This window comes from Pygocentrus nattereri, chromosome 10, assembly GCF_015220715.1.
Source record: "Pygocentrus nattereri isolate fPygNat1 chromosome 10, fPygNat1.pri, whole genome shotgun sequence".
NCBI classification, from domain to species: Eukaryota; Metazoa; Chordata; class Actinopteri; order Characiformes; family Serrasalmidae; genus Pygocentrus; species Pygocentrus nattereri.
This window is the reverse complement of record NC_051220.1, coordinates 6571850-6597154: the sequence shown is the minus strand read 5'-3', so window position 1 is coordinate 6597154 and position 25305 is coordinate 6571850. Positions and strand designations below refer to the sequence as shown.

The 25305-nt window shown below is 42.1% G+C and overlaps 2 protein-coding genes across 4 annotated transcripts; both read right to left on the bottom strand.

Moving 5' to 3' along the window:
• Positions 1–117: 117 nt before the first annotated feature.
• On the bottom strand, positions 118–9006 carry zbtb8a (zinc finger and BTB domain containing 8A). 2 transcript variants are annotated; one of them, XM_017707815.2, is made up of 5 exons: positions 8798–8846; positions 6572–6635; positions 5082–5929; positions 3672–3841; positions 118–1108 (listed from the first exon to the last, which is right to left on the bottom strand). In XM_017707815.2, exons 3-5 carry the CDS (start codon positions 5899–5901, stop codon positions 797–799), a joined length of 1302 nt encoding a protein of 433 aa, XP_017563304.1. In that variant the 5' UTR covers positions 5902–5929; positions 6572–6635; positions 8798–8846; the 3' UTR covers positions 118–796. The 2 variants fall into 2 exon arrangements, with proteins under 2 accessions (XP_017563304.1, XP_017563300.1); XM_017707811.2 differs by lacking the exon at positions 6572–6635 and having other exon boundaries at positions 8798–9006.
• Positions 9007–12279: 3273 nt separating this feature from the next.
• On the bottom strand, positions 12280–24318 carry gale (UDP-galactose-4-epimerase). Of its 2 annotated transcripts, none has more exons than XM_017707808.2 (11): positions 24149–24318; positions 22342–22473; positions 20693–20808; positions 20132–20245; positions 19210–19386; positions 16554–16667; positions 16398–16464; positions 15695–15780; positions 15517–15594; positions 15255–15369; positions 12280–12828 (listed from the first exon to the last, which is right to left on the bottom strand). In XM_017707808.2, exons 2-11 carry the CDS (start codon positions 22460–22462, stop codon positions 12764–12766), a joined length of 1053 nt encoding a protein of 350 aa, XP_017563297.1. In that variant the 5' UTR covers positions 22463–22473; positions 24149–24318; the 3' UTR covers positions 12280–12763. The 2 variants fall into 2 exon arrangements, with proteins under 2 accessions (XP_017563297.1, XP_017563299.1); XM_017707810.2 differs by having other exon boundaries at positions 20693–20805.
• Between the last annotated feature and the right edge of the window lie 987 nt (positions 24319–25305).

Below are 25305 nucleotides of genomic sequence, written 5' to 3'. Positions count from 1 at the left end.
TCCAGTTTACTGATTAGTCTATTTTGTCTATTATCTTCACCGCTCAATAGAAAAGTTCTTTGGTTCGCTTACCCATCATGTCAGACTGCAGCGATGAATGATGAATGATGCTTGAAGTACCTCAAATTGTAACCATTTAATTCAGGTTTAATTCAGGTGTATAACAAAGGCAATAATAAATGTATATATTTTCTTAAAAAAACGTAAAAAATATAATAAATTAACACGATGACTGATGAGGTCTTACAGAACGAGAAAATAATTATAACAATACATAAGTGCAAAATTGGTCTCCACAAAACTGAAATGACACATAAAAATAACACTTGATTGTTCAAACTCTTCAGCGAAGAAAGTCACTTGAAAAAACGAATCCTTCACACTTCGCTTGAAGAACTTCCCTTTTTGTCATATCCATGAGAATCTTTACAAGTAACTGGATTATTTGGCAAGGTGCGGACCGGTTTATATGAAATAAGCAAGTCCAAAGCATTTTTTTTTTCAAATGTCAACTAAAACTGCAGGAAACAACTGAAAAATTATCAAGTATTTTGCAAAATATAACATTGCATGATCATCTGTCCCATATAACGGTAAATAATTATAATTTAACCAACTGTATTACTGAAATAATCTATTTACATCATTTTTATATTACACAATTATACAAGTAGTACTGTTATAGAGCTCTTTTAGACAGTTTTAAAAGTCTTTTGATTCAAACAGGCGAGTTTCTAAAAAAAGAATTTTAAATTGGCACCAGTCGCTTGTTTGCCCACACGTCCACATGGACTGTTCACTTTGTGGTGGTCTCCTCATCGCTGTCCTCCACTTCTTGAATGATGAGGTCAGTTCCAGAGTCTTCGGCCAGGTCGTCATCGTCCATCGTCCAGGCCATGTCCCTGTTCTCTTCCAGGTCCTCTTCAACGCCCAGCAGAAGCCCTGGTTCCTCTCCGTTGGTGTCGGTGGCATCCGTCAGCAGGCCGCTCTCGTGAATGCACAGCCTGCACAGCCGGTAACGGCGGGTCCCCTCACACACCACACGGCCGCTCTGCTCCGTCACTGGACGCTTACACTTCCGGCACACCAGCTTCCGTGCCTGATGGATCTGCAGGGAGAAAGGCAGAGGGGGGGTTTACTGGCTATACAGAGGTATTCAATAGCTGGACAAACCAGTCAAACTCCATGATTTGTTAACATACTCTACAGCAAACAAACTGAGTGTAACGTATCGCGAAAAAAATAAGACAAAATATAAAAACATGCCATCATTTTTACACAGTCCACATTTTAGGTTTTATTCTTGGGCTGATGGATTTGGAGAAGTACCTAATTGCAGTTGCAACTGTTTTGGGATTAAAATTGCAATTAAACTGAGGTCCAGGCTTGTTTCCTTGCCCAAGAATATCATCATATACACCTTCTCTGGCTTAAAGCTTGGACACTGAACATAGTATGCCACACTGCCAGTCAGCTGTGGGCATCACACACACCTCACATGACTGTTTGGCTGCTTCTGATTGGTCTAATTCATCTACAGGTCGTTCAGAAGTTATTACATTACATTTTCCCTCTAAAAATTGGCTAAGACAGCGTTGTTGATAATGTATGCTACAGTAAAAATGGCACAAAATGCAATTTTGATATAAAAACAATGAAACTTTCAGCCCTGACTGAATCTCAAATGGCTCCTTACTCCCGATATACAATGAGAGCCATGGAAATATGGCTTCTACATTCAAATAGTGCACCATGTGTCCAGCTGGGGGCTGGGCACACATTGCTGAATCCCAAATGACTCCTTGTTGGACATATTTGACTGCAGAAGCTATTATTTTATGGCCTATATTGTGCACTATGTAGCGAGTAGGAGGCCATTTGAGATTTAGGCCCAACCCCGTTTCACCTCTTGCCCCTGCCACTTAGCCCTACTCCTCTGTTTCACGTGTTCATGTCTAGGGGTAGGGTGTCCTGATTTTTGTTGAGATAGAGGGGTGGGGTGAAACCCACAAATGTATTTTCTCTTCTGAATTATGATAACCGCTGTATTATCTTAGTTAAATGTTGTTTTAATGTATTATGATCCTTTACTTCATAACAAGCATAAAAATGGTAGTCCGGTAGCGCTGATGACTCGGTAGCTCGCTAGCTAACTTCCTCGTTCCACCTTAAATGGCGCAGCAGTTACATTCTGGAACCTCAGGCTTCAGAACTGCTCGACTGTTTAAGGTGGAACGGGAAAATTCAAACAACAAGCTGGTGAATATCTGACTTCAGCTTCATATCATGAAGCTGATATGAAGGTGGGCAATAATAAATAATTGTACCCCCCCTCTTTGAAAGCATGTGATTCCCTAACTAAAGCCCAGCAGTGAGGAGCTGAACTTTACCCTCCTCTTCTGTCACTGCAGACTGGCGGGGTTGCCTATAGAGCACCGCTAGCAGCTGTTAATGAAGAAACGCTCTTTTTTATTTAAGGGTCCCATTTCATAGGAAAGATTTCAACCACTAACCCTTGTAACTCAGTTCCAAGGGGAGAGGTCACACTGAAAAACAAGGGGTAGGGGTAAAAATAAGAAATGGGACTGGGCCTTAGCTGTGTTTTAATACTATTATGATGACCCACGTGACCTAATTTTTGGTCATAGCTAGGTTATAGGTTCCCAATTCAACTGAATTCCTATTTCTAGGCTTTGCATTGTTATGAGTCCCATTTTCTACATCTTTTAATCATTTTTTGAACTCTAGTTTTGGAAACTCCTGTTTTTTACTTGTTTTCCCTCATTATTCAAGTGGATTATCTTACATCTAATCTTCTCGGAAACATCTCCCGAACATTGAACTGTAGACTGGATTATTAATGAAGGGTGGTCTCCTCAGCACTGTAATTTCATTAACCTCTTCTTATACAGGCTTATTATATAGTTATTAATCATTAGTCACCTTTTTTCTGGGCATCTACTATAGAAATACTACAGTGAGTGTTGAGAACTGAAGAGTTGGCTCATATACAGGCAAACATAGTGTAACATTGAGGTTACATAAAAGGAATTATGTTATATCTGAAGTTTGAGAGACTTACCATCTAACCATATTCAGACATACTTTGTACATCTAAACTGTTTTCTTGTCATTTACTACACCCACCAGGGAGCAGTCATGGGCTGGAGGTTAGGGAACCAGCCCTTTGACCAAAAAGCTGCTGACTGAGTATGTGTATGTGACTGAATTGCCTCTGAGCAAGGCACCTAACCCCCAACTACTCCCCGGGCTGCCCACCGCTCTGGGCAAGTGCGCTAACTGCCCCCTAGTGTGTGTGTGCTCACTAGTGTGTATGTGGTGTTTCACTGCACAGATGCGTTAAATGCAGAGGTGAATTTCCCCGTTGTGGGACTAATAAGAGTCACTTAATCTTAAACCACCACCCTCTCTCCTCCCTGTTTTCTGTTTACTTGTCAGGCCTCAAGATGCCATCAGCCAAAATACTACTGCATCTACATTCTGCTTCCCCCTCTGCACCCTGAGTGTCTACAACCTTGTCTGTTTGGTCTCAGGTGTGGCATGCACTTGTGAATAATGCATTATATTGGGTTGGATTTTCAGAAGGGACCTCTGTAAGAAGCAGTGCACACCGTGCCGGTCGATGCTTTTCTGCCAGCATCATTCCTCACCGTTTCAAAATGGCTGCGGAGGTGCTCGAGGCGGGTGAAGCGCTTGCTGCAGGCCTGGCATGGGTACGGTCTCTCACCCGTGTGACATCGCAAGTGCCTCTTCAGATCTGCCTTCCTTTTCACTGTATGTGTGCAGAACGGACACTTAAAGCGCACTGAGGGGCTGGAATCTGAGCGAGAGACAGAGGGAGGGAAAGAGACAGAGAGACAGATTAAGATGGGAGAGATAAGGTATAAGAAGAATAGGCTAAAGAGGAAACAGTGGTCATGATGGTACAAGAGAATGGAAGAATCAAGGGTAACTCTGGGTGATACTGACTCAGATACACTCAGTCGAAAACCAACATGTTCTAGCTGTTTATAGTTTGACACACAGTGTAAACAAAATCTATTATTTACTACCCCTTCCATACGGCCCATATATGGAAACTAAACAGGCATGTTCGAATTTAGCATTGCTGTGATGTCACAACCATGAACATATTTATGCGTGACCGCGCATTCAATGTATTCATTTAACCAACCCATTATCCTACCATACTTACCGTACAGTTTTAGCTAAGTAATCAATGTTTGCTAGAGCTTGTATAATTCACAGACATAAAGAGAAGTTGGGAGATGGTCCTTGTAAACACTATACAGTAGAGTATACAGTAAAGCCAGAGAGCACCTATCATTTATTTAATTTTCAGTCAAACTGGCCAGTAATAATTAGATATAAGATAATCCACTTTGACAATGAATGGGAAAATAAGTGAAAAAGCAGGTCTTTCCAAAACTTGAATTCAAACAATGAATAAAAGATACAAAGAAAATGAGATTCCTAACAACCACCTGGAAGACCAAGTAGACACCAAAACTGCCCCCATCAGATAAACAGCACTTAAAGCTTTGATCTTTGAGAGGGAGGAGAAAATCAAGCTGCTTCAGATCTGAAAACATCCACAGGCGTTTCTGTCCATCCTTCCACTGTGAGAAGAAAAAGGATGTGTAGCTGTTCAAGAAGAACCTCACTGAGAAAAGGAGACGGACACATCAAACAAAGAAGCTCAGCGATGGACTGACCACCCCAGAGTCCAAACCTCAGCATCACTGAATGTGTTTGAGATTACTTGATTGAAAATGCAAAACCAACTTCTAAGACTGAATTTTGGAATTTTCGTGTGGAAAAATATCCCTGCAGATTTGTTTGAAGAACTAAAAGCGAGTCCCCAGAAGAGAATGGAAGATGTAGAGTGGTAACACTAAATGCTGAAAAATTTCATGTTATATTTTTTAATTTCTTGAGGCTTCTGTTTAATTTTTTCCCAATTCTGAAACATAAAGAACTTACACTTTGATGCCGTTCTGTCTGGAAATGAAATAAAAGGTGGTCTCTGAAAAAAACAGAATATGGTCCTTGAATCTCACCTTTATTGAAAACTCCTACCACCCCTACAATAGTGGGCATGGTGGCGTAGAGTTCGTCCGCTTTCTGTGCGGAGTGCGCGGCTGCTGCTGCCCTCTGGAGGTCAATAGGTGAACTGTCGTCTGGAGCGTAGCGATGAGTGGCTGTTCTCTTTCTGTTTCCCCTTCTCCTGGGCTCCACCGCCGTGAACTGCACCGTCTGGTCCTCCTCCATTCCAGACTCCAGATCGGTCTGGGCCGAGGGGCTCTGAGGGAGGGCCGACGCCTGCGGGCTAGTCACCTCTCCAGGGTACTCATACTTGGTCTGGGTGTCCTCCTGGTGGTCCCACAGGATGCTTTGACTGCCCGTGCTGACCTCGCAGGCCGTGGGCTCCTCAGAACCCTGCTCGCCACTGTCCTGTGGAGGACTGCCATCAGACAGGCACAGGTAGTGGCTGTCGTCCTCCTTGGCGCTGATCTCCAACGAGGACTTAATGAAGGACTTGCAGTAGGCGATGACATCGTCCATCTGGAGGTAGCTGGCGGCCGACATCACCTCGATCACGTTGGTGCTGTTGAGCTCCAGATGGCCTGAGTAGACAAAGTCCAGGATGACGGTGAAGATGTCGGGGCTGAAGGCGTCAAAGGAGGCGCTGACTGGCTCCAGGCTGTCCTTGGCCCCATGTGAGAGCAGCATGCGGAAGTAGCCACTGCTGCCGAACAGGACGTTGCGGTGCGCCCGGAAAAGGTGTCCCTCCACCAGCACATTGCAGTCGCAGAAGAGCTCCTGGCGCCGCTGCTGGTCCAGCTGCTTCAGGAGGCAGCTCTGGTGATTGGCCGACATGTCTGCGCTCGTCCATTTGTGGACAGGCCTAAAATAAATACAAGCACGTGCCGGGCTTTTAATGCACATCAGCAAAAATTATGCAATATTTGCACACCATGTGACTTCAATTGACAAATCATTTCTACCCAGTAAGGTAAATAATGCAAATGCTAAGACCAACAAAACAGACAGTGACATTAGTCAAAACCAGCAGCCTGTGAATCTGTGCTAGAGAGAGAGAGCACAGGACTCCAGGGAGATCTCCAGATATCTCTCTCTTTCTCAAGAGCATCTCTGATCCAGTCTAAGCCAGAATACTAAATCCTTCAAAGATGCACCTACAATGCTGCCTAATCACTGTTAGCAAAACTGACCCTTTTTCCATTGTTAGTTTTGGTCTCTGGTCAGATTAAAGGAGCACTCCAGCCTAAAACTAGCATTTAATATGTTCCTGCTGTGTTATCCAGTATTCTGCATCCCCCAACCTCATCGCTGAGAATTCAGAATTCACAACTTTACCACCATTTTCATGTTTTTGTCCTTCTATCACCATCACTACACTACAATACCCAGCATGCATTACACTAATACATCATGCAGTTATTAGGAATTCCTACTGCGCTCAACAAATCCTGACTGCTAGCCACTAATCTACAGCCAAAAAATACTGTAGTGATACGGCACTAACCTCAATCGGCCGTCGATCAGTATCCACCCCAAAGCACTTGAAGTCTTTTAGAATTTACTTCCACCTTCAAGATACATCATCATAAGGGGTCTTTAAACTGGAAAATCTCGCTCTAGAGATCATTACAGCGCTGCTGTAAGAGGCAAATCGGGATGTTTTTACGATAGATATATCACTGGAAACATTTTTCAGTGTGGTCACAGTGCCCCTTTAAGCAGCGTTCATCATTCTACACCAGTTAAAATAGGAATTCTTGCTATCTTATAATCCTTGATTGAAGTGTGCCGACTTTTGCCCACTTCTAAAATATGTTCTGAGGTTTGATGATGTCATCGTGCACCAGAAAGGTTGGAAAAAAAAATGTTAACCAATAACATCATGTTCACCAATCCCCTCGCGCCTCCCCAAGGGAGAGAAAACGTCACAATATGGATGTGAAACAGGTTAACGTTGACTTGAAAAAGAAGTTGACAGCTAGTGACCACTGAAAGGTGTCCCAGCCAGTTTAGGGATGCAGTCCCGGTGAAGGGAGTAGACTTGCTATTTGATTGCTCTTCTGCAATAGCTTTAATGTGTATAACTGAGGTCAGTTTGGGGGGTGGGGGGTGGGGGTTGTGCGTTGGGGGTATTCAGTGGGAGGGGCCAGGACTGGGGCTTGGCAAAGGGGGCCTTTTTTAACCTCAGAAATGGGTCGCAGTGTGAAAAAGGTTAAACAACAGACTAGGCCACGTCTAACAGTATAAGGTACAATAAAATCAAATAATCCTAAAATTAAGAGCATTTGTTCATTTGCTATTAGTACTCTGCATAGCCCAGTTATGATTTCACCTATATAAATTCTTCATACATGCAAAGTATTCTTCACCGCATTATATTATATATAGTTGCATTATACACCGACGACGTGCTCCAAAATATAGGCCATAATTTAACCGAGTAGCCCATTTCTGGGTCATCCCCTACTCTCCCCAAACCCTTTGTTTCCCTTAGAAAGTGAAAAAGACACCCTGCGCTCTGAATGGCTGAAACGCCTGCCAATCAAGCGCTGGCTCTAAAAAAGAAACGGAGCCACACCCCGCGTTGTTTATTTACCACCTGTATTCCGGCAAGCCCCACCCTCCTGCGCTGGGGTTGGCTCTCACGTCAGGAGGAGGGATTCTATTGGCCAATCCTGGTGCATGAGGGTGGGACTTCCAACCAATCCTAGCGCGGCGTGTCGGAATATGTGTGGGAAAAATAAAACGCCCACATCCCAGGTTTCTCCCAACGGGTAACAAGAATTGGGGTGGGGGGTAAAAAAAGGGGGGAGGGGGTACGAAGCGTCAAACGGGCAGCAAAAGGCGAGCATTTTATTTCTATGTAAGTGTCATCAGCACAGGCTTTTTCATAAGGAATCAGGCAAAACAACATAGCCTAGGCTACGTTTTTTCAGTTAAATGTATGAGTTATTGTTGTTATGTTTTGTTTTTGTTGTTATTTACAATATTACTGAGGTAAAAATGAGGTTAATTTGGCGAAAAAAGGAGCACATAAACGCCCGTCCGACCGTTAGACCAGGCTACACCCGTCCGTGGACGTCGTGCCGTTTTCCTCCAACAGTTAAAAACGAAGCCGTTAAAGAAGAAGAAGAGATAATGATGTGGGAACGGTAGCCCTGAAAGCCCCGTACGAGGCTTAAGTTGGCTTCGTGTTCGCCAGCTTCTCTAGAATTTTCCCGTTCCACCTTAAATGGTGCAGCGCTGCACCATTTAAGGTGGAACGGGAAAAATGGAACGAGAAGCCGACTTGAGCCCATCGACCTCTCCCCCCATTTCTAGTCTAGAGGGAAAGAAAACGCAACGTCCTCGCCTCTCAGGCTGACATTTCGACTTTTAGCGAGCAGATAAAGGAAATGGAGACTTCTCCAGGTCTGGAGGAGGGCGGTTAAAAGCGGAGCACCACGCCCGGGGCGGTTCAGATTCAGGGACTCGCTCCCAGAGCCCGCGGTTAGCCCCCTGTCTTCAGCGGGAGCGCCTGCACTGCGCAGCGGCGCGGCGGTGCTCTCTCCCCGGGCGCGAAGCTCCGCATAGCCCGTTGACTCCCTTTCCCTGACCTCCGCCCGCCACCCACCTCCCTCTCGCCCTCTCTCCCTCCCTCCATCCCTCCGCACCCCGCTGGCTCTCCCCCCGTTTCTGCGGGTTTTGTTCCGTCCTCCGACCCTCTGCTCATACAAAACAACATACTCACTGACGACCCGGCTCGCACGGTGTCCGATACGGTCTACACGTCCCACTTTCGCAAACCATCTCCATGTCTTTCGGCTACTTTGGTCGTGGTGGAGGTTTTTTCCCACCCCCCTCTAGCTTTAACTGATCACTTCCTGCTTAGCCCGAAAGACCGAAACCCGCTTGTGTGTGAGGGAAAACACACACACACACACACACACACACACACACAAGCCCCACACGGCTCCTGCTGACGTGGGTGTTCAGAGAGCCCGCCAGGGCTGTGGAGCCACTTAAAGGGGAACTCCACCGATTTTTCTAAATTGCTGTAAAATGAAATGGTTCTGCTGTAAGCACAGTCACCCGGAGAGGTTTGGCGTCAAATGCTTGGTCTTAGAGAAACTTGCAGAGTCAGAATTGTTCACAGTGGTGTTGATAGGAACCAGAGGTCCCCCTCTAAAAGCTCCCTTACAGAACCTTATTACATAAAAGTGCTTAAACACATGCTGCCGAATGTCTGGGAGGTTTTTAGATAGATACCTTTTTGATTTAGTTTTTGGTCTAAAACGTATTTTAATCCATTATTCATGGCGGAGGGATAAAAGAAGGGTGTTGTAGGGCAAAAACAGTCCACAAAGGAAAATACTTGTAAGGGTTATCGCTGTTTTACCAACATCAACATCACATATAAATACGAAGAACATACATGTAGGTCGACTGGTGGTTTTGCATAGTAAATAAAACGGGCTATGTTTGTGTTGTGGACGTCAGGACCCCTGGTTCCTATCACCACCGCTGTAAAGAAATCGGAGTCCGTAAGTTTTTCTGCAAATGAACCACTTCACACAAAACCCCTCCGAGTGGCTTTACATCGTAACCACTGAACTGGACAGAAATTTTGAAAAATTGGTGGTATTCCCCTTTAAAGCACAAGCGCCCCTCCACAGGCTCCACACAGGCCTGCTTTCCAGTGACTCCAGAGCAGTGACACTGAGACTGGCGCGCGGGGAATCTCATCAGCTCCGAACACTGCAGAGACGATTCGAATAGAATCGAATCGTTCAAAACATTCAAATGCGTTTACACTGTGTAAACGATTACACTTGTTATCACGTTTTCCACAGTTGTTATTATTAAATAACTGATGACCAAAATACTGACCCGCCCTCAACATTCAGCAGCGGCACATGTTACAGTCAATTTGAATCACGTCGAATCGAATCTAATGTAACTCCTTAACACTCGCATGTACTTACAATGATGTAAACGATTCAGTGGCGCTGAATCGCCCTAACTGGCAATCCATCAGTACCAAATGCAGAGTCGATTCCAATCGAACCGAATCGAATCACACTAAACATTCACATGAATTTGTAATCAGCTATTGATACATTTAAATAAAAATGTGACACTGAACTGCTCTCCCAAATAGTACATTTATCAGTGCCAAACGTTACAGTCAGTTTAAATCAAGTCAAATGAATCAAATCAAATGTCTGAACATTCACACATCAACGATAATGTAAATGATTTATATATTTATATGTATATAATATATATTTATATATTATTAAATGACTAATTACAAAAAAGTGAATTCAAAAGGCCCTCATGGTAAATTCATCAGTGCCAAATGTTAATGAGTCTTTCTGAATCAAAGTCGAATCAAATCGAATCAAATTTTACATCCCAGCACTTGCATACATTTACAATTATGTAAAAGATTCAACTGCAATAGTCATTTTATTGCCCTCACTATAAATTAATCAGTGCTGAATGCTACAGGCATATTTGAACTGCATTAACATTTGCATGAATTTATAATAATATGAATTATTATATTGCTTTAGACATGATTAAACTGCTGTTTACAAAAAAAGTGACACTAAATTGTCCTCATGGGAAATGTTGGAGTTAATCTGAATGAAATCCAGTGACTCAAATCTAATCCAATGTAACATTTGAACATTCACACGTATTCACAGTGATGTAAATGATTCAGCTGCATTAGTAACTGTATGGCCTCATGGGGAACTCAGCACTGGATGCTGTATAGCTGATCTGAAGCAAACAATCAAATCACACTAAATGATTGTATGAATTTATAATCAATTATTATGAAGCTGCCAATTACAAACTAGAGACACTGAATCGTCCTCACGATAATTTCATCCGCGCCAAAATGTTAGTTGTTTTGAATTTAGACAAATGACGTTGCATTAACGTTGCATTCCGAACATTTGCAATAATGTACAATTTTCAACCGCGTTACTGATCATTAAATTACTAACTACAAAGAAGCAGCTTTGAATTAGCTTCACATAAAATTCCTCAGTGATGAATGTTAGTCGAATTCAAACTGAATCAAATCTAATGTTACGCGTTTGCAATAATGCTACAGTAAACCAAATCAGTCGAATCTAATGTTATGGCTGACTTTATAATAAGTATATTATTAATATATTATATAATACTTATAATTACATTATATATCTGGTTCTCTCCTTTTAGCTAAGCTGTCATAGTCAGATCTGCCGGAGTCATTAGCCACACTCTTTAAATGTTTACATCTACTGTTTTACTTACAAGCAGACAAAATAAAACTAATTCCCTCTCCCTGCTTTTCCCGAGTATACAATTGCCCACATGTCCGGCCGGACACTGAAGGACGACCGACTGTCGAGCCCTCCTGCTACCCACTTCAGACCAGCTGCCCACGCCCCAGTTACCACCACCTGCCTTGGACTAGCTGCCCACCCTACACTGAAGTTCTCATAGACTCCCAGCTATTCCTACTACTAATATTACTGCTATTGATATTAGTAGTATAATCACTTGTAGGTAGTTTGACCAGAGGAGGATGGGTCCCCCCTGGTGAGCCTGGTTCCTCCCAAGGTTTCTTCCTCAGTTCCGAGGGAGCTTTTCCTTGCCACGGTCGCCCCTGGCTTGCCCACCGGGTTTTTTTTTAAGTTTTTAAGCTTTTACATTTTTACATTCTTGTTAAAACTTTGTCTTTTCTGGAATTCTGTGAAGCTGCTTTGTGACAACATCCGCTATACAAATAAATTTGATTTGATTTACATAAATTCGTCAGTTATTAGTATTTCTTAAATCGCTAATTACAGTGACACTCAGTCGTTCACGGAAAACTCACACTTATACTAAAACACCACATTGTAAATTATTATGATTTATTAATAACTGCTCTAACCAAAATTAGACTTGCAGGAAAACCCTCATTCTCAATGCTACATAACTAACGTGAATCAAACTGAATGTCACGTCTGAAGTTTCTCAGAAACTTATGAATGTCAATTATTACATGCTTTTGGCTTAAAAATGCTATTTCTTTTTACTAATTATTATTACTAATAAAAAAAAAAAGCACCAAATTTCCCTCATTTCCCTTTTTCAGTTCTTCAGAATCAAATCAATCAGAATGAAGATTCCTGTCATTTCAGACCGGAATGCGCACCGTTTCTTATATATGCATAGACGCTAAAATATATATCCACAAATCCCTTTTTATTACATAATGTTCATTTTGTGAGTTGCAAAAAAAGCACCTGTCTTGCTCTTGTATTGGACTTCAATGCAGTTCTAAACTGAAGCCAAGTTGGATGGAAAAACTAAACAAGACAAAAAAAAAAATAAAAATAAAAAATAATAATCCAACATTTTTTCCAAAAAGATAAAGTTAAAGTTAATCTGTATAGAAAGAATTAAATTATTCGAGAGGTACTGATCTAAAGTGAAATTTGGACCAATACGTCAGAAATGGAATCAAGAAACAATAAAAAATTACACGTAAGAAGACTCATTAAGGAGATAAAGCTTGCTGGTAATAATTTAAAGAGAACAGGTAGAAGGAACATAGCTAGGAATGTAAATCATTCATTGGGTCATGAGGTTTCTTCCAGGTGAAATCAAGTCGTATAAAAATGAAGGATGGCTCCCGCTGTCAGGGTCTCTCCTGAGTGGGTCTGTTTCACTGCACCGTGCTGTTGCTGAACCCGGTGGGATTCTGGGACTGCCAGCGCCACAAGTCTTCACCTGTCAGACCAGGTAAACAGGAAATGACCTCAGACAAGTGTGTTGGCAAATCAGCCAGCAGCCTTTAGTACATTAAAGTAACAGTTAACACAGTTTTACCCCAAATGTAGTTGATCAGTCAAGACATGCCTGTTGCCTTTGGTCTTTGGCACTCGAGCTGTGAGCTGTGAGCGCCATTCACATTCTTAAAGACGTAAACAAAGTCATTTAGAGCGGTCCGCTGTGAAAAGGTCCACTGAAAACAAAATGACCAATTTTACAGTGGTGGTGATGGGAACCAGGGGCCCGCTATGTCTACAACACAAACACAGCCATTTTATTTACTATCCAAAATAAGGTGTGAACCTATATGAGGTTTATATGGAATGATGATGATGATGATGATGATAGTAAAAGAGTGGGGAATTGGGGAAAAAAAGAAAAATCAAAGATATTTTAAAATCTTTTACTATAACGCAATCAGGCATGACGCAGCACATTCATAACCATTTCATGCCTTAACTTTTGAGAGGCAGATTTAGAGGCATTAAACAGCTTGAACGTCTGGTTCCCATCACCGCCACTGTGAACAATTCTGCCTCTGTGACTTTCTCTAGAATGAAGCATTTCACACCAAACCACTCTGAATTACTTTGCCCACATCTCAACCACTGAATTATGCAGAAATGTTGACAAATCAGTGGAACTGGCCTTTTAAATATTCACAAATTACCGAATGACAGTCTGTCCTCTATACAAATGAAGAGAAGTATAGATACAATTTAGATGTTTTAGCTACACTTTGAACTGAACTGTAGAAATCAGCTGTATTTTGTCCAACATGAGTTCGACTTTCCAACATATTATTGCCTTGAAGTTCAAGACTGTACATGATATTGATATTCACCGATTTACAGCATGAGAAGGCAGGAGACCGTTTCTCTTAGGGTCCTCCAGGCAGTGCATGCTTTTCACCAAACATAAGTAAATTCTGTCTGGCAAAAATGGCCTTGAATGGGAGAAAACGCGCAAACACGGAGCGTTAGATTCCGGAAGTGCTAAATGGCCTTGTGTTGAGTGTAACTAAGTGAACTTTAACCCTGAGAATTTGTCCTGTAGATTCATACATGCACACCACACCACATGCGTCAGACTCCAGCCCCTGCAGGCCACAACACTGCAGACTTCAGCACTCTGCCTCAGTAAGCACACCAGTGGGCTCCCGAGTGGTGCAACCGTCTAAGTGTTGGCCCTCTCATCAGGAGATCATGAGTTCAATCCCTAGTGAAGCTACAGCCGTCTGTGGCCAGAAGTCCTAGAGAGCACAATTGGCCCTCTGGGTGAGTAGGATCCCCCCTCCCCGCCAGGTCTCGGAGGAAGCCTGTGGTAGCCACGGCGCGGCAGAAAAAAAAAAACAAAAAACAAAAAATAACACACACACACACACACACACACACACACACACACACACACACACACACACACACACAAACACTCCAAGACGGAGATGCAGAGGTGTGAGCTCGTAACAAAGAAAGGTGGAAGAATCAGTTTCCAAATCAGTCGGATTTGAAAAGTCAGATGTTGAACAACTTTATGTAAAGTGTTGTGCTGAAAGACAGTTACAACCAATTGTAGCAGTACGACGAATCTGTTCCAGCACTTGACACAAACACCCAGCGGAACGGGAGCAATGAGTGAAACACCGCGATGAAAATGAGCGAGTCTTCAGTGTGGCTGGGAACAATGTTACCTACCAGAGCATCTCTCAAGCCTGAAAACAGCAGATAGGCTTGTGTTCCTTTCAAGAAACCTGTAAAGAACTTGGTGGTTCTGCACTTTTCTTAATATAAGCAGGTCATGCTTGCACTTTATTTAAAGTGAGAGTTGTTCCTGAGCTTTAAGGAAGCTGCTTGCTATTCTTAGAAGAATATCACTAATTAAGATGGTTCGTTTATATTGTAATTATTGTATTTTTCGTTACAAATTTTGTTGCGCTTGCAGTTTGAGTCCCTTGAAAGAATATTTAAAAGGACCAATATTTGCAGAACTTAATAATGATTAAGTGGTGCTGTTACCATTTCTGCAATTCTGCAGTCTTTTAAATTAAAGCGAAAAGAAAGTGTCTTTTGTCAATGGCATTATGCAAGAACCAAAGAAAAACGTAAAAATCGGAATCGAGAATCGTTAATACTTAATCGTTAATATATAAAATAATCAAGATTTTACTTTTTTGCAATATCACCCAGCCCTAAAACACACCTGATCCAGCTCATCAGATAATTAGGAAGGCCTCAATGAACTCAATTCAAGTCTCTGCAGCACTTTGGCCCTGAGGGTCCCCTAATCCACACTATTAAACTACAACAGTTAACAGGATTTACTAATAAATCCTCTACAAATATTATACTAGTAACACAGACATTGGAAACACAGTTCATACGTACACATTCTCTCTAGGCCAAAATTAGCCTTCCAGCCCAGCTCCTTCTCTGCCAGACGAGGGTCTGCATAGCACGACGCAATGTCTCCGCTCCGCCGGGGGGCGATCTTATATGCAATCTGAAAAAAAACCCAGACAAATCCAATGCCGATTCTAGTAAACTTCCCAGAATACCACTGGAAGCTGATGTTAAGAAATGAGCACGTTTATCTTTTTGTGTTGAATATTTAGAAAATCAAAGGAATATCGTGTGTAATTATTCACACCTCTCTTCCGGAAGCTTTCTCCATAGCCTGCACCATCTGCAGCACAGAGTAGCCAGTACCCGTGCCCAGATTATACACCTGCAGAGAGGAGGAGAGAGGAAGAAACAGAAAGATATACGTAAACAAGTGAAGAGAGGTGATACGGAAGCGAGGAGAAGCGAAAAGAAGGGAATTCTACCTTGCAGCCGTCGTTGTCCTTCAGTTTCCTGAGTGCAGCAATGTGTCCCTTTGCCAGATCCACTACATGAATGTAATCCCTCACTCCTTCAGAGAGAGGAGAGAAAAGGAGATTCTTGATAACAGTAAAACTGCTTGTTCAAACTGTTCAAACGTTTTGAATCACTTGTCTAATCAATGGTTTATTTTCTTGGATGACATTTACAGTGGTTATTACATTATAAACCTTTTAGGAACAACTGTTTATTAAATGGTAGGTGATAAATACACTATATTTATCTATTTCTAGCAATCTGTTGTTATCTGCCTGACATTTGATCTTCTCTGTGGAAATATGAAGCATTCTGGATATTCATTTTAATAGGTCACTCCTAAATGCTTTATATCTTTCTCTTACTGTCTTAAATTAACCTAAATCTCTGCTCATCACTTGCACACAAGTATAATTCCCAGATTACAGATTCCGAATTATTACAGCTCAAATTATCTGAAGCATATCATCTGAGATGAAAACAAAACTCTGTCTTTCCAGAATGGTAACTTTACAGGAGGAGGAAAAAACACACATTACATGATTTATGTTTATGTTATGTTTATATGTTATTGTTATTTTGCATTAAAACATTTAGCAACTTTACATTTTTGAATGTTAGAGTATTTACTCCACCATCCATTAAGACTGCATACTAATCCATTTCTATTACCTGTTCCGTCAACTGTGTTGTAGTCATTTCCAAACACGTTCAGATGTTTTCTTCTCCCAATAGCAACCTGGAGCACCAGCAAACAAAGCAGTTACCAAAACTACTTAAATCTGTAGTTTAGAACCTTTACTGCTTCTGATTGGTCAGACTGATTACCTGTGCCACATAGGGTAGAAGGTTATTTGGTGTTCCCTGTGGGTCCTCACCGATCTGTCCTGAGACGTGAGCACCGATGGGGTTGAAGTACCTGAGCAACACTGCATTCCAGTCCTGGAAGAGGAGTTAGATTAGTGAACAGTCTGTACAGGAGAGAGTGAAGATGTCAGGGTTTGCAGTTTGAAAGATAGTATTTAATAAACTGCACATTTTTCATGTTCAACTCGTCAACTAATTCGACAGGCTAAACCTGGGAAATCAGTGAAGAGAGCAAGTACTGCTGCTTTAGTGCGAATGTTTCAGCTCCGGTAGTTGGAGCTCTGTTTAAAGTGATCACGATCTTCCTCAAATGTGGTCGACCAACCAAGACAGGTTTGGTGTCTGAATTCTGCTTCTTTAGTTTTACACTGGAACTTCAAGGCTAATGTAGCTAACAAGTAATGGAAGCTTATGTTCCACCCATCAGCAGTGCGGAAACCGCAAACCTGTGTTATTATTTATCAAAATGGTCAAAAGTGTGGGTAAAATTCAGGCTCCAAAATGTTGCTGGGGTAAAAAAGAAGAAATGGGATTGGGCCTAAGAGTCGAAATGCTTGGGGTCGACTCTTTGACTCGGCCATGTGAGTTTTTACACCGTAGTTGGCTCGAGGGACATAAGATTAGAAATGAGCAGATCAGAGGGACGATGAAGGTGGAGCAGTTTGGAGATAAAGCCAGAGAGGCCAGGTTGAGATGGTTTGGACATGTGTTGAGGAGGAATAGTGGATATATTGGGCAAAGAATAGAAGATTGAGCTGCCAGGTAGAAGGAGACGAGGTAGACCTCAGAGAAGGTTTATGGATGTAGTGAAGGTGGACATGGAGATGGTTGGCGTGAAAGTAGAGGAGGCAATGGATAGGGCAAGGATGGAGGCAGATGATCCGCTGTGGCGACCCCTAAAGGGAGCAGCCAAAAGAAGAAGAAGTTGGCTCGAGGGACATGAAATGCAGAAAAGAGTCAGAGTTTGAGAAGCGTGGGTTTGTTCAATTACCAGCCCTTAAACAATGCCATCCCTGCCCACCAGCCACTGTAAGGTCAAACTCATTCTCGATACATCCTGCACTGCAACGCTTCAATCTCTTCATGAATATGTTCACAAAAAACAAAGATTAGAAACGGTACAAGGAACAAGATGAAAAGCAAAAACAACATCAGTCGTTGTGGAAAAGAAGACGAAGCTGAGATTTGCTCCTTACTTGCCAGTTTCGCATTCAAATTTCTGTTCCACCTCAAGTGGAGCTGCAGTTACGTTTTACTGTTAGCGCACCATTAAGGTAACTGCTGCATCATTTATGGTGGAGTGTTAAAGTCGAATACAAAGGCACCTTCAGCCTGGCAAGAAGAGGAGCAGGTGTCCCTTCAACAATTTAAAAGAGAATTAGAAAATGGTTCCTTTTGTGTGCTCGGAGGAAGCCTGTGCTCACCTTCACCCTCCTAGCTCTGGTAGTATTGTGCGATTTGATGAGTCCTGATTTGTGGGTGGAATTGGAGAAGAATAAACTGGGGGGAAAACTGGGGAAAAAAATCCACAAAAAAAACCCCCAAAATAGTTCCTTTTAAAAGAATTCTGACTACAATAATGATTTTCTTAGTAGATCACTCTGAGTTTCCTCTCATTATGTGAAATAATGACTTTGAACACATTACTATAATCTGTAGGTACTCAAAGTTTAGGTAAATGTTTATGGTTTAATATCTGCTTTAATCTATTATTAACGGCTCTAGCGCTTAGTTTAAAAAGTTGTCGACTCAGTTCCACTTTATTAGGTACAATGTTCAATTGTTTGTTAACACAAATAGCTAATCAGCCAATCACACCGCAACTCACTGCATTTAGGCCTGTAGAGGTGGTCAAGACAACTTGCTGAAGTGCAGACCGAGCATCAGAACGGGGAAGAAAGGGGATTTCAGGGACTTCGAACGTGGCGTGGTTGTTGGTGCCAGACGGGCTGGTCTGAGTATTTCAGAAACTGCTGATCTACTGGGATTTTCACACACAGCCATCTCTAGGGTTCACAGAGAACAGTCCGAAAAAGAGGAAATATCCAGTGAGTGGTCAGTTGTGTGGACGAAAATGCCTTGTTGATGTGAGAGGTCAGAGGAGAATGGGCAGACTGGTTCCAGATGATAGAAAGACAACAGGAACTCAAATAACCAACCAACATCTGGAATGTTTCCAACACCTAGTTGAAAGTGTGTCACGAAGAATTAAGGCAGTTCTGAAGGCGAAAGGGGGTCCAACCATTTACTAGCAAGGTGTACCTAATGAAGTGGCTGGTGAGTGTATATATCATAAGATATATCAGCTGCACAAGAAAGTCCATTAGAAGTAGACACTGTTTAAGAAGTTAGGCATGCAGTCAGCACAAGCACCTGTTAGCTACAGCCTCGTCGCTCCAGTGCAAAACTACAAAAAAGCAAACGGCAACACTAAACATAAGAGGTTAAAGTGAAAATGATGAACATTTTTAGACAACACATTAAATGAGATTACTCAGAGTTTCTTTTTTGCAGGATTACAGAATAAACATGTGGGGGTTCTCAGTTCCAGTAATAGAGAGCCATTATTCCACACCAGACCCTACAGAGTGCATACCCACCCCCACACACAGCCTACCTTTTCCGCACTGCACTGGTCCTGGATCATCTCCTCAATGAAGAATTTGGTCTTGCCGTAAGGGTTTGTGCAGCCTCCGGCTGGATGCTGCTCGTCGATGGGCAGTTTCTGAGGATCGCCGTACACCGTCGCCGAACTGCTGAACACCAGATTATGGACCCCGTGAGCCTGCATCACCTGACCAACATATGCACGGACACCACAGATCATTAGAGACTCCTACAAAGCGTAACAAGCTGTTCACAGTGCACACAGCAGGAAGCCCCCCCTGACTTCCCTCACTAATTACTGAAAATACCAGCCGTCAGTCCAGAGTACCAGAGATAATTCATACCAGTTGTACAGGACAGGCCTACAGCCTGTGGCCCTCACTTGCTACACATTCCTGCATTACTGAGAAACATGAGGAACTACTACTTCTTAACAATTAAAAGTTTCGATTTTTTAAAACTGATTTGACATGCAGTACACAATTAATGTATAGTATTACATAATAAATGATCAATTAGCTTCTAATTACATACTGTAAATCAATATTTATTAACAAGCATTTACAGTGAAGAAGCTGAACAGGATCATAATGTAACTGTTTTGCTATAAGACAGTCATAATTGTGGTGGTAATTAAAGTACGGACACAGTTGTTTGATACAATGAGAATTTTGTATTTTTTATTCTTTTCTAAAGACTTCCCCCAATAAAAAGAAAATTACAACATAAATAAATAAAACATAAAATAGTAATCTCCTCCTTCGGCTTACAAACGTGGTCCTGATGGTAAATTCAGAATCTGCACTTTCTACACAGTTTCTCTTCTCTGTTTTAATAAGCTGAGTGAGCAATAATGAAATAAAACAGAAAAAAGAGGGTTAAAGCTGAGCAGACTGTCGAGAAACGGAGCACGCTGGTGGTCTAAAGCTCACCTCCAGTAGGTTGATTGTGCCTGTGAGGTTGACCCTGTAGTAGCGTAACGGCTGCTCCACCGATTCCCCCACAGCTTTGAGCCCAGCAAAGTGCATCACAGCATAGAACGAGTGCTGCGGATCACAGAGAGAACCATGCAGTTACACAGTACCAACACTAGGGGGCAATTTTATAACTGGGATTAACCATTAATATTGATTGCTGTCACTTTTGCTATACTGTCTGAACGTGATGATGTATGTAACACTTACTAAATAATTGTGTTATGAACTACATTTACATTCAATATTCACAAGTTTTGGTCAATTCTCTCCTCATAATAACTGTCAATAACCCCAAATGTAACTAATCTAGTGAAGCAAACTTCTGACACCAATCATACCTCGGTTGATTGACTACATTTTGGAGGTAAGAGGAAGACTGCACAGATTTGATTTTCCACCAAATTATCACTTTAAGAAAAACCCAAACGAAAGCAATTCCGTTAAATTATTGAAATCAGTCCAACCTTAAACTGAACCCAGTCTTAGCTAAAGAATAAGGAGTGTGTTGGTCCTGACCTGTTTGAAGATCTTCTCCAGACCGGGTTTGTCCAGCAGGTTCAGCTCAGAGAACTCAACCTTAGTGTCCATAAACTTCTCTATCCTCCGCAAGCTCTCGGGGACATTGCCTTCTCCTCGATGCAAAGCACACAACCACAATAAACGTCACATTCAGACACAACACTCAGACACACAGACACAACAAAATTACCTATGACTGTTTTCAATAACACAGATTCTTGCACACAGCCATCCTAATGTGATGCTGATGTTCTATAAGTTTCAATCTATTTGTAAGAAGCCATAAAGTTTGTTATTTTTGATGATGAACTGAGCTGTGGATCATTCCATAATATCTGAGAATGCCAAATACAGGTGATAACTTGCTAAAACTTGCTAAAACAATGTCATCATTTCTTGTTGGCAAACATGACACACACCTTCATTCTACACTCATTGTCCATTTTATCCACACTGGAGCACTTTGTAGCTCTACAACTGCAGACTGTACTCCACCTGCATACCATGTTAACCCCCTCCTACCCTGTTCTCTAATGGGCAGGACCCCCACATCACCACCACAAAGCAGGTATTATTTGGGTGGGGAATCATTCTCAGCAGTGACTCTGATGTGGTGGTGGCGTGTTAGTGTGTGTTGCGCTGGTCTGAGCAGATCAGATACAGCAGCGCTGCTGGAGTTTTTAAACACCTCAGTGTCACTGCTGGACTGAGAACAGTCCACGAACCAAAAATATCCAGACCAGTGCACAGCATCCTGCGTCCGGTGAGGGCCTAGAGGATGACCAGCACAAACTGTGCAGAAACAGACGAGCTACTGTCTCTGACTTTACATCTACAAAGTGGACTGACACTGAGGAGTGTCGAACAGAGTGGACAGCGTGTGGACACGGTGTTTGACAGCACTGCTGGGTCTGATTCACTCATACCAGCGCAACACACACTAACACACCACCACCACCACATCAGTGTTACTGCAGTGCTGAGAACGATCCACCATCCAAATATGGTGGTCTTGTGGGGGTCCTGACCATTGAAGAACAGAGTAAGAGGGAGCTAACAAAGTATGCAGAGATAAAGGCGGACTACAGCCTGTAACTGCAGAACTACAAAGTGCTCATATATGGTAACTTGATATGATTGACAAATGAGTGTAAAACCAAGAGGATACACGTTATGAGGAACACTATATTAATACAGCGTAGGGCCTTCCTTTGCTCTCAAAACAGCCTCAATTTTTCATGGCATGAATTCCACAAGCTATTGGAAATATCCCTTTGAGATTCTTGTCCATGTTATGATTGGATCCAGACTTCAACTGCCCAGTTTTGCTGAGCCTGTGCCCACTGCAGTCTCAGCTTTGTGTTCTTGGCTTACAAGCGAAACCCCATGTGGTCTTTTGCTGTTGTGGCCCATCCGCCTCAAGGTCCGACACGTTGTGAAGATTAGTTCTGGACACTCCAACTCATCCCAAAGGTACTGGATGGAGGTCCATCTCTCCAGAGAATGTGGTTCCACGCCGAGGAGCTTTATACCCTACTAACCAATGCCTGCCCGCCAGTAAAGAAGCTGAATTCACTAATTAGATGCAGGGTCTGGATACTTTAGGACAGAAAGCATATACACACACGTAGGCTAAGCATATTTACCTTGTACAGCATTGCTGAAGTCATCAATGACCACGGGATGATAGCCGGCCTCAATCAGCTCCACCACACAGTGGCTACCAATGTAGCCCCCTCCACCTGTTACCAGCACCTTCTGTGCCATTCTGGCAGCCTCTGCAACACAAGCAATCAGAACGCTCACTAGCCAAACCGACTGGGGTCATTACTGACGCAAAACTAACAAGGGTGTGTGGGTGTGCAGCTCCGCAGACGTGTTCACCTTCTCCTACGTATGTGTATGTATAATTAGTCCCACCCCATCCTGCTCAGAAGCATGTAAACTATGCGATCAGAGCTGTTAACACTGACGTACATTCATAAATACTCCCAAAGAAGGCGTGGCTGTATTGTAATGTACAGTACTGTGCAAGAACACCTTTAATATAATCCAATATATATTTAATATAGTCCCATAAATATAAAAAAAACAAAAAAACAGCCAAGCTATAAAAAAAGATTAAAACTTAAATTTTTTGGATACACAAAAATTATGACTGACTGCATAACTAAAAGTTTGATTTAACTGATTTAAAAGTAACATTTTCCAGTTTAAAAGTCCCTCATTGCCGTCTGTAAGTAATGTTTCTTTTCACAATCTAAAACGAATGATTAAAATCTAGAAATTTTGCAGAACATAGGGTCTTTATCTCTTTACTGAATCACAAGGACATCCACTGAAGCTTTTCTTTTACTTGTGCCACAAAACATTTCTTGCTCTGGTTCATATTCTTACCGTTCACAAGGTAAAGAAATTCAACTATTAAAAGTAATACAGACTCAGAAAAAGACAACTTGGAAATGCGAAACACGTGGACAGGTTGCGGTGATGAGAAGTGGGGTAAAAAATTTTTTAAAAGGCCAAAAAACTGTAAAATAGAAAAATGAACTCTGCAGTAGATCCCAACTGATCCACTTACTTACACGACTATCCTGAATCCTGGTGATAGTTATGGCTCTCATTTACTTACGAACACATCTTGAAGTGGTTCTGTCAGAATGACACACCCAGAAAACCAAAAAACTGATGGAAACTGGTGGATCACCACTCTGTACAATGCCTGCCTTTATACTCAAGTCAAGACCCAACCAGAGGCAAGGGCGGGCAGAGAAGCCTAGATCCACACTCTTACCTACTGCAATGACATAATGACTCGGTCAGAGGCACAAACAGCTAAAAATGAGTTTAAAAAGTCCAAAAAAAACTCCTTCAGTACTAAATATTACATATAACTGATGTGGAACTAGGAGAACTGCTTAGTGCCAGCATCCATCAACACAGGGCCTGAAGCTTTTTAGGCTCTATTCTTCTCATTTTAGTGCAAAATTAAATGAAACGGAGAGATAAGATGAACAGTCAAGCGGTTCAGGAGGTAAATCAACATTACAAAATGAAACGAATCCCTCCCAAAACGGGAAAACGAAGCTGGAGACAGCTTCTCGTTCGAATTTGCCCGTTCCACCTTAAATGCTGCTGCTGCTACATTCTGGCGCACCGTGCCGGAACGTAAATGCTTCGCCATTTAAGGTGGAACGGGAAAATTCGAGTAAGAAGTTGGAGAATAGGAAGCTGACTCTAGCTTCGTGAGTTGTGAAAGGATAAAAGTAAATTTCCTGCCGGGAAAATATCTCCAAATATATCTAAACAAACTCAAACAGAAACATTAAAACAGTAACTTACGTCTGACAGGCAGGCAGGCACCTAACTAACTGAGCTGAGAGCACAGGTAACCGGGCTAAAGCTTCTCCTATCCAGCTAAAACGGTGAAAACAAAGAGAAAGAGAGACTCACAGGAGAGTAAAGAGGGCTCGTCAGGCAGGTCAGGGCTGTTTTAAGGCGTGGAGAGTAATGACAGCAGCGAGGCAGCTCAGCTTCTCCCTCACTGACTTTATTCATTCTCTCTTCCTCCTCTCGGAGAGACGTGGAGCTCTAAGAAGCGGCTACAACTCGGTGAGGTCTCCTCGATCTCTCAGCGTCTCTCCTTCAAAATAAAAGTCCACGCTGCTCCGGTTCTGGGTTTAGATTTTTTTTTAATATGGAGAAATCTGATCTAAGATCTGTCTTCAAAGTCAGGACTATTTTACACCTTTTCCTCTCTGTTTCATTTTCATTCCTCTAAATATTTGGCACTATGAGCCCATGTTAAAGCTTTAACTACTGCATTTTTTAAATAATAATCAGAATTGTTTAAGATTCCCTTATTAGTCCCACAATGGGGAAAATTCACCTCTGCATTTAACCCATCTGTGAAGTGAAATGCCACATATGCTCTAGTGAGCACACACACTAGGGGGCAGTGAGCACACTTGCCCGGAGCGGTGGGCAGCCCAATCTGCAGCACCTGGGGAGCAGTTGGGGGTTTGGTGTCTTGCTCAAGGACACCTGTGTCATGTGCTGTCAGCTCTGGGGATCAAACCAGTGACCTTCTGGTCACGAGGCAGGTTCCCTAACCTCCAGCCCATGACTGCCCCCTATTTTATTTATTATCTAGTTTATTATCAACTTATTTATTATCAACTACAGATTGCTGTAGCTTTTACTCTGTTTATTTTACTGAAATACAGAGCATCAATAATAAATATCATGATATGAGCTTCTGTTTGTACTCCTATAAAATTATTATATGATATTCCAGAAATTCTCAGTGTTAAAATAAATAATGATCATAATACTAAGAGCCTATGTTTATGCTTTATGCATATATTTTAATGCTCTAAAATGATTTACATCTAATTTATGTTTACATATAACATTTGCAGCAGCATGTCTTGAGTCACAATATAAGCTTATTTTTTTGTTCAACTGCTAATCAGCACCATTCACCATTTGATGAAATGAAACAGAATAAAAAGTGGACCAGCTGGGGAAGAAAGAAAGGCCTAATCTAGAATGTCTCACGTAAATACAAACTTTGAAACCATTTCAAACCATGTGGTTGGTTAGTGTAG

Coding starts and splice junctions, on each gene's coding strand:
- zbtb8a (XM_017707811.2), bottom strand. CDS start 8,862: ATGGAGATGGTTTGCGAAAGTGGGACGTGTAGACCGTATCGGACACCG. Junction 5,930..8,797: donor CCGTGCGAGCCGGGTCGTCA/GTGAGTATGTTG, acceptor TATTTATTTTAG/GCCTGTCCACAAATGGACGA. Junction 3,842..5,081: donor GGTAGGAGTTTTCAATAAAG/GTGAGATTCAAG, acceptor TCTCTCGCTCAG/ATTCCAGCCCCTCAGTGCGC.
- gale (XM_017707808.2), bottom strand. CDS start 22,462: ATGGCACAGAAGGTGCTGGTAACAGGTGGAGGGGGCTACATTGGTAGC. Junction 16,465..16,553: donor TTCTACCCTATGTGGCACAG/GTAATCAGTCTG, acceptor CTGGTGCTCCAG/GTTGCTATTGGGAGAAGAAA. Junction 12,829..15,254: donor TTTTGGCCTAGAGAGAATGT/GTACGTATGAAC, acceptor CTGGTCTGACAG/GTGAAGACTTGTGGCGCTGG.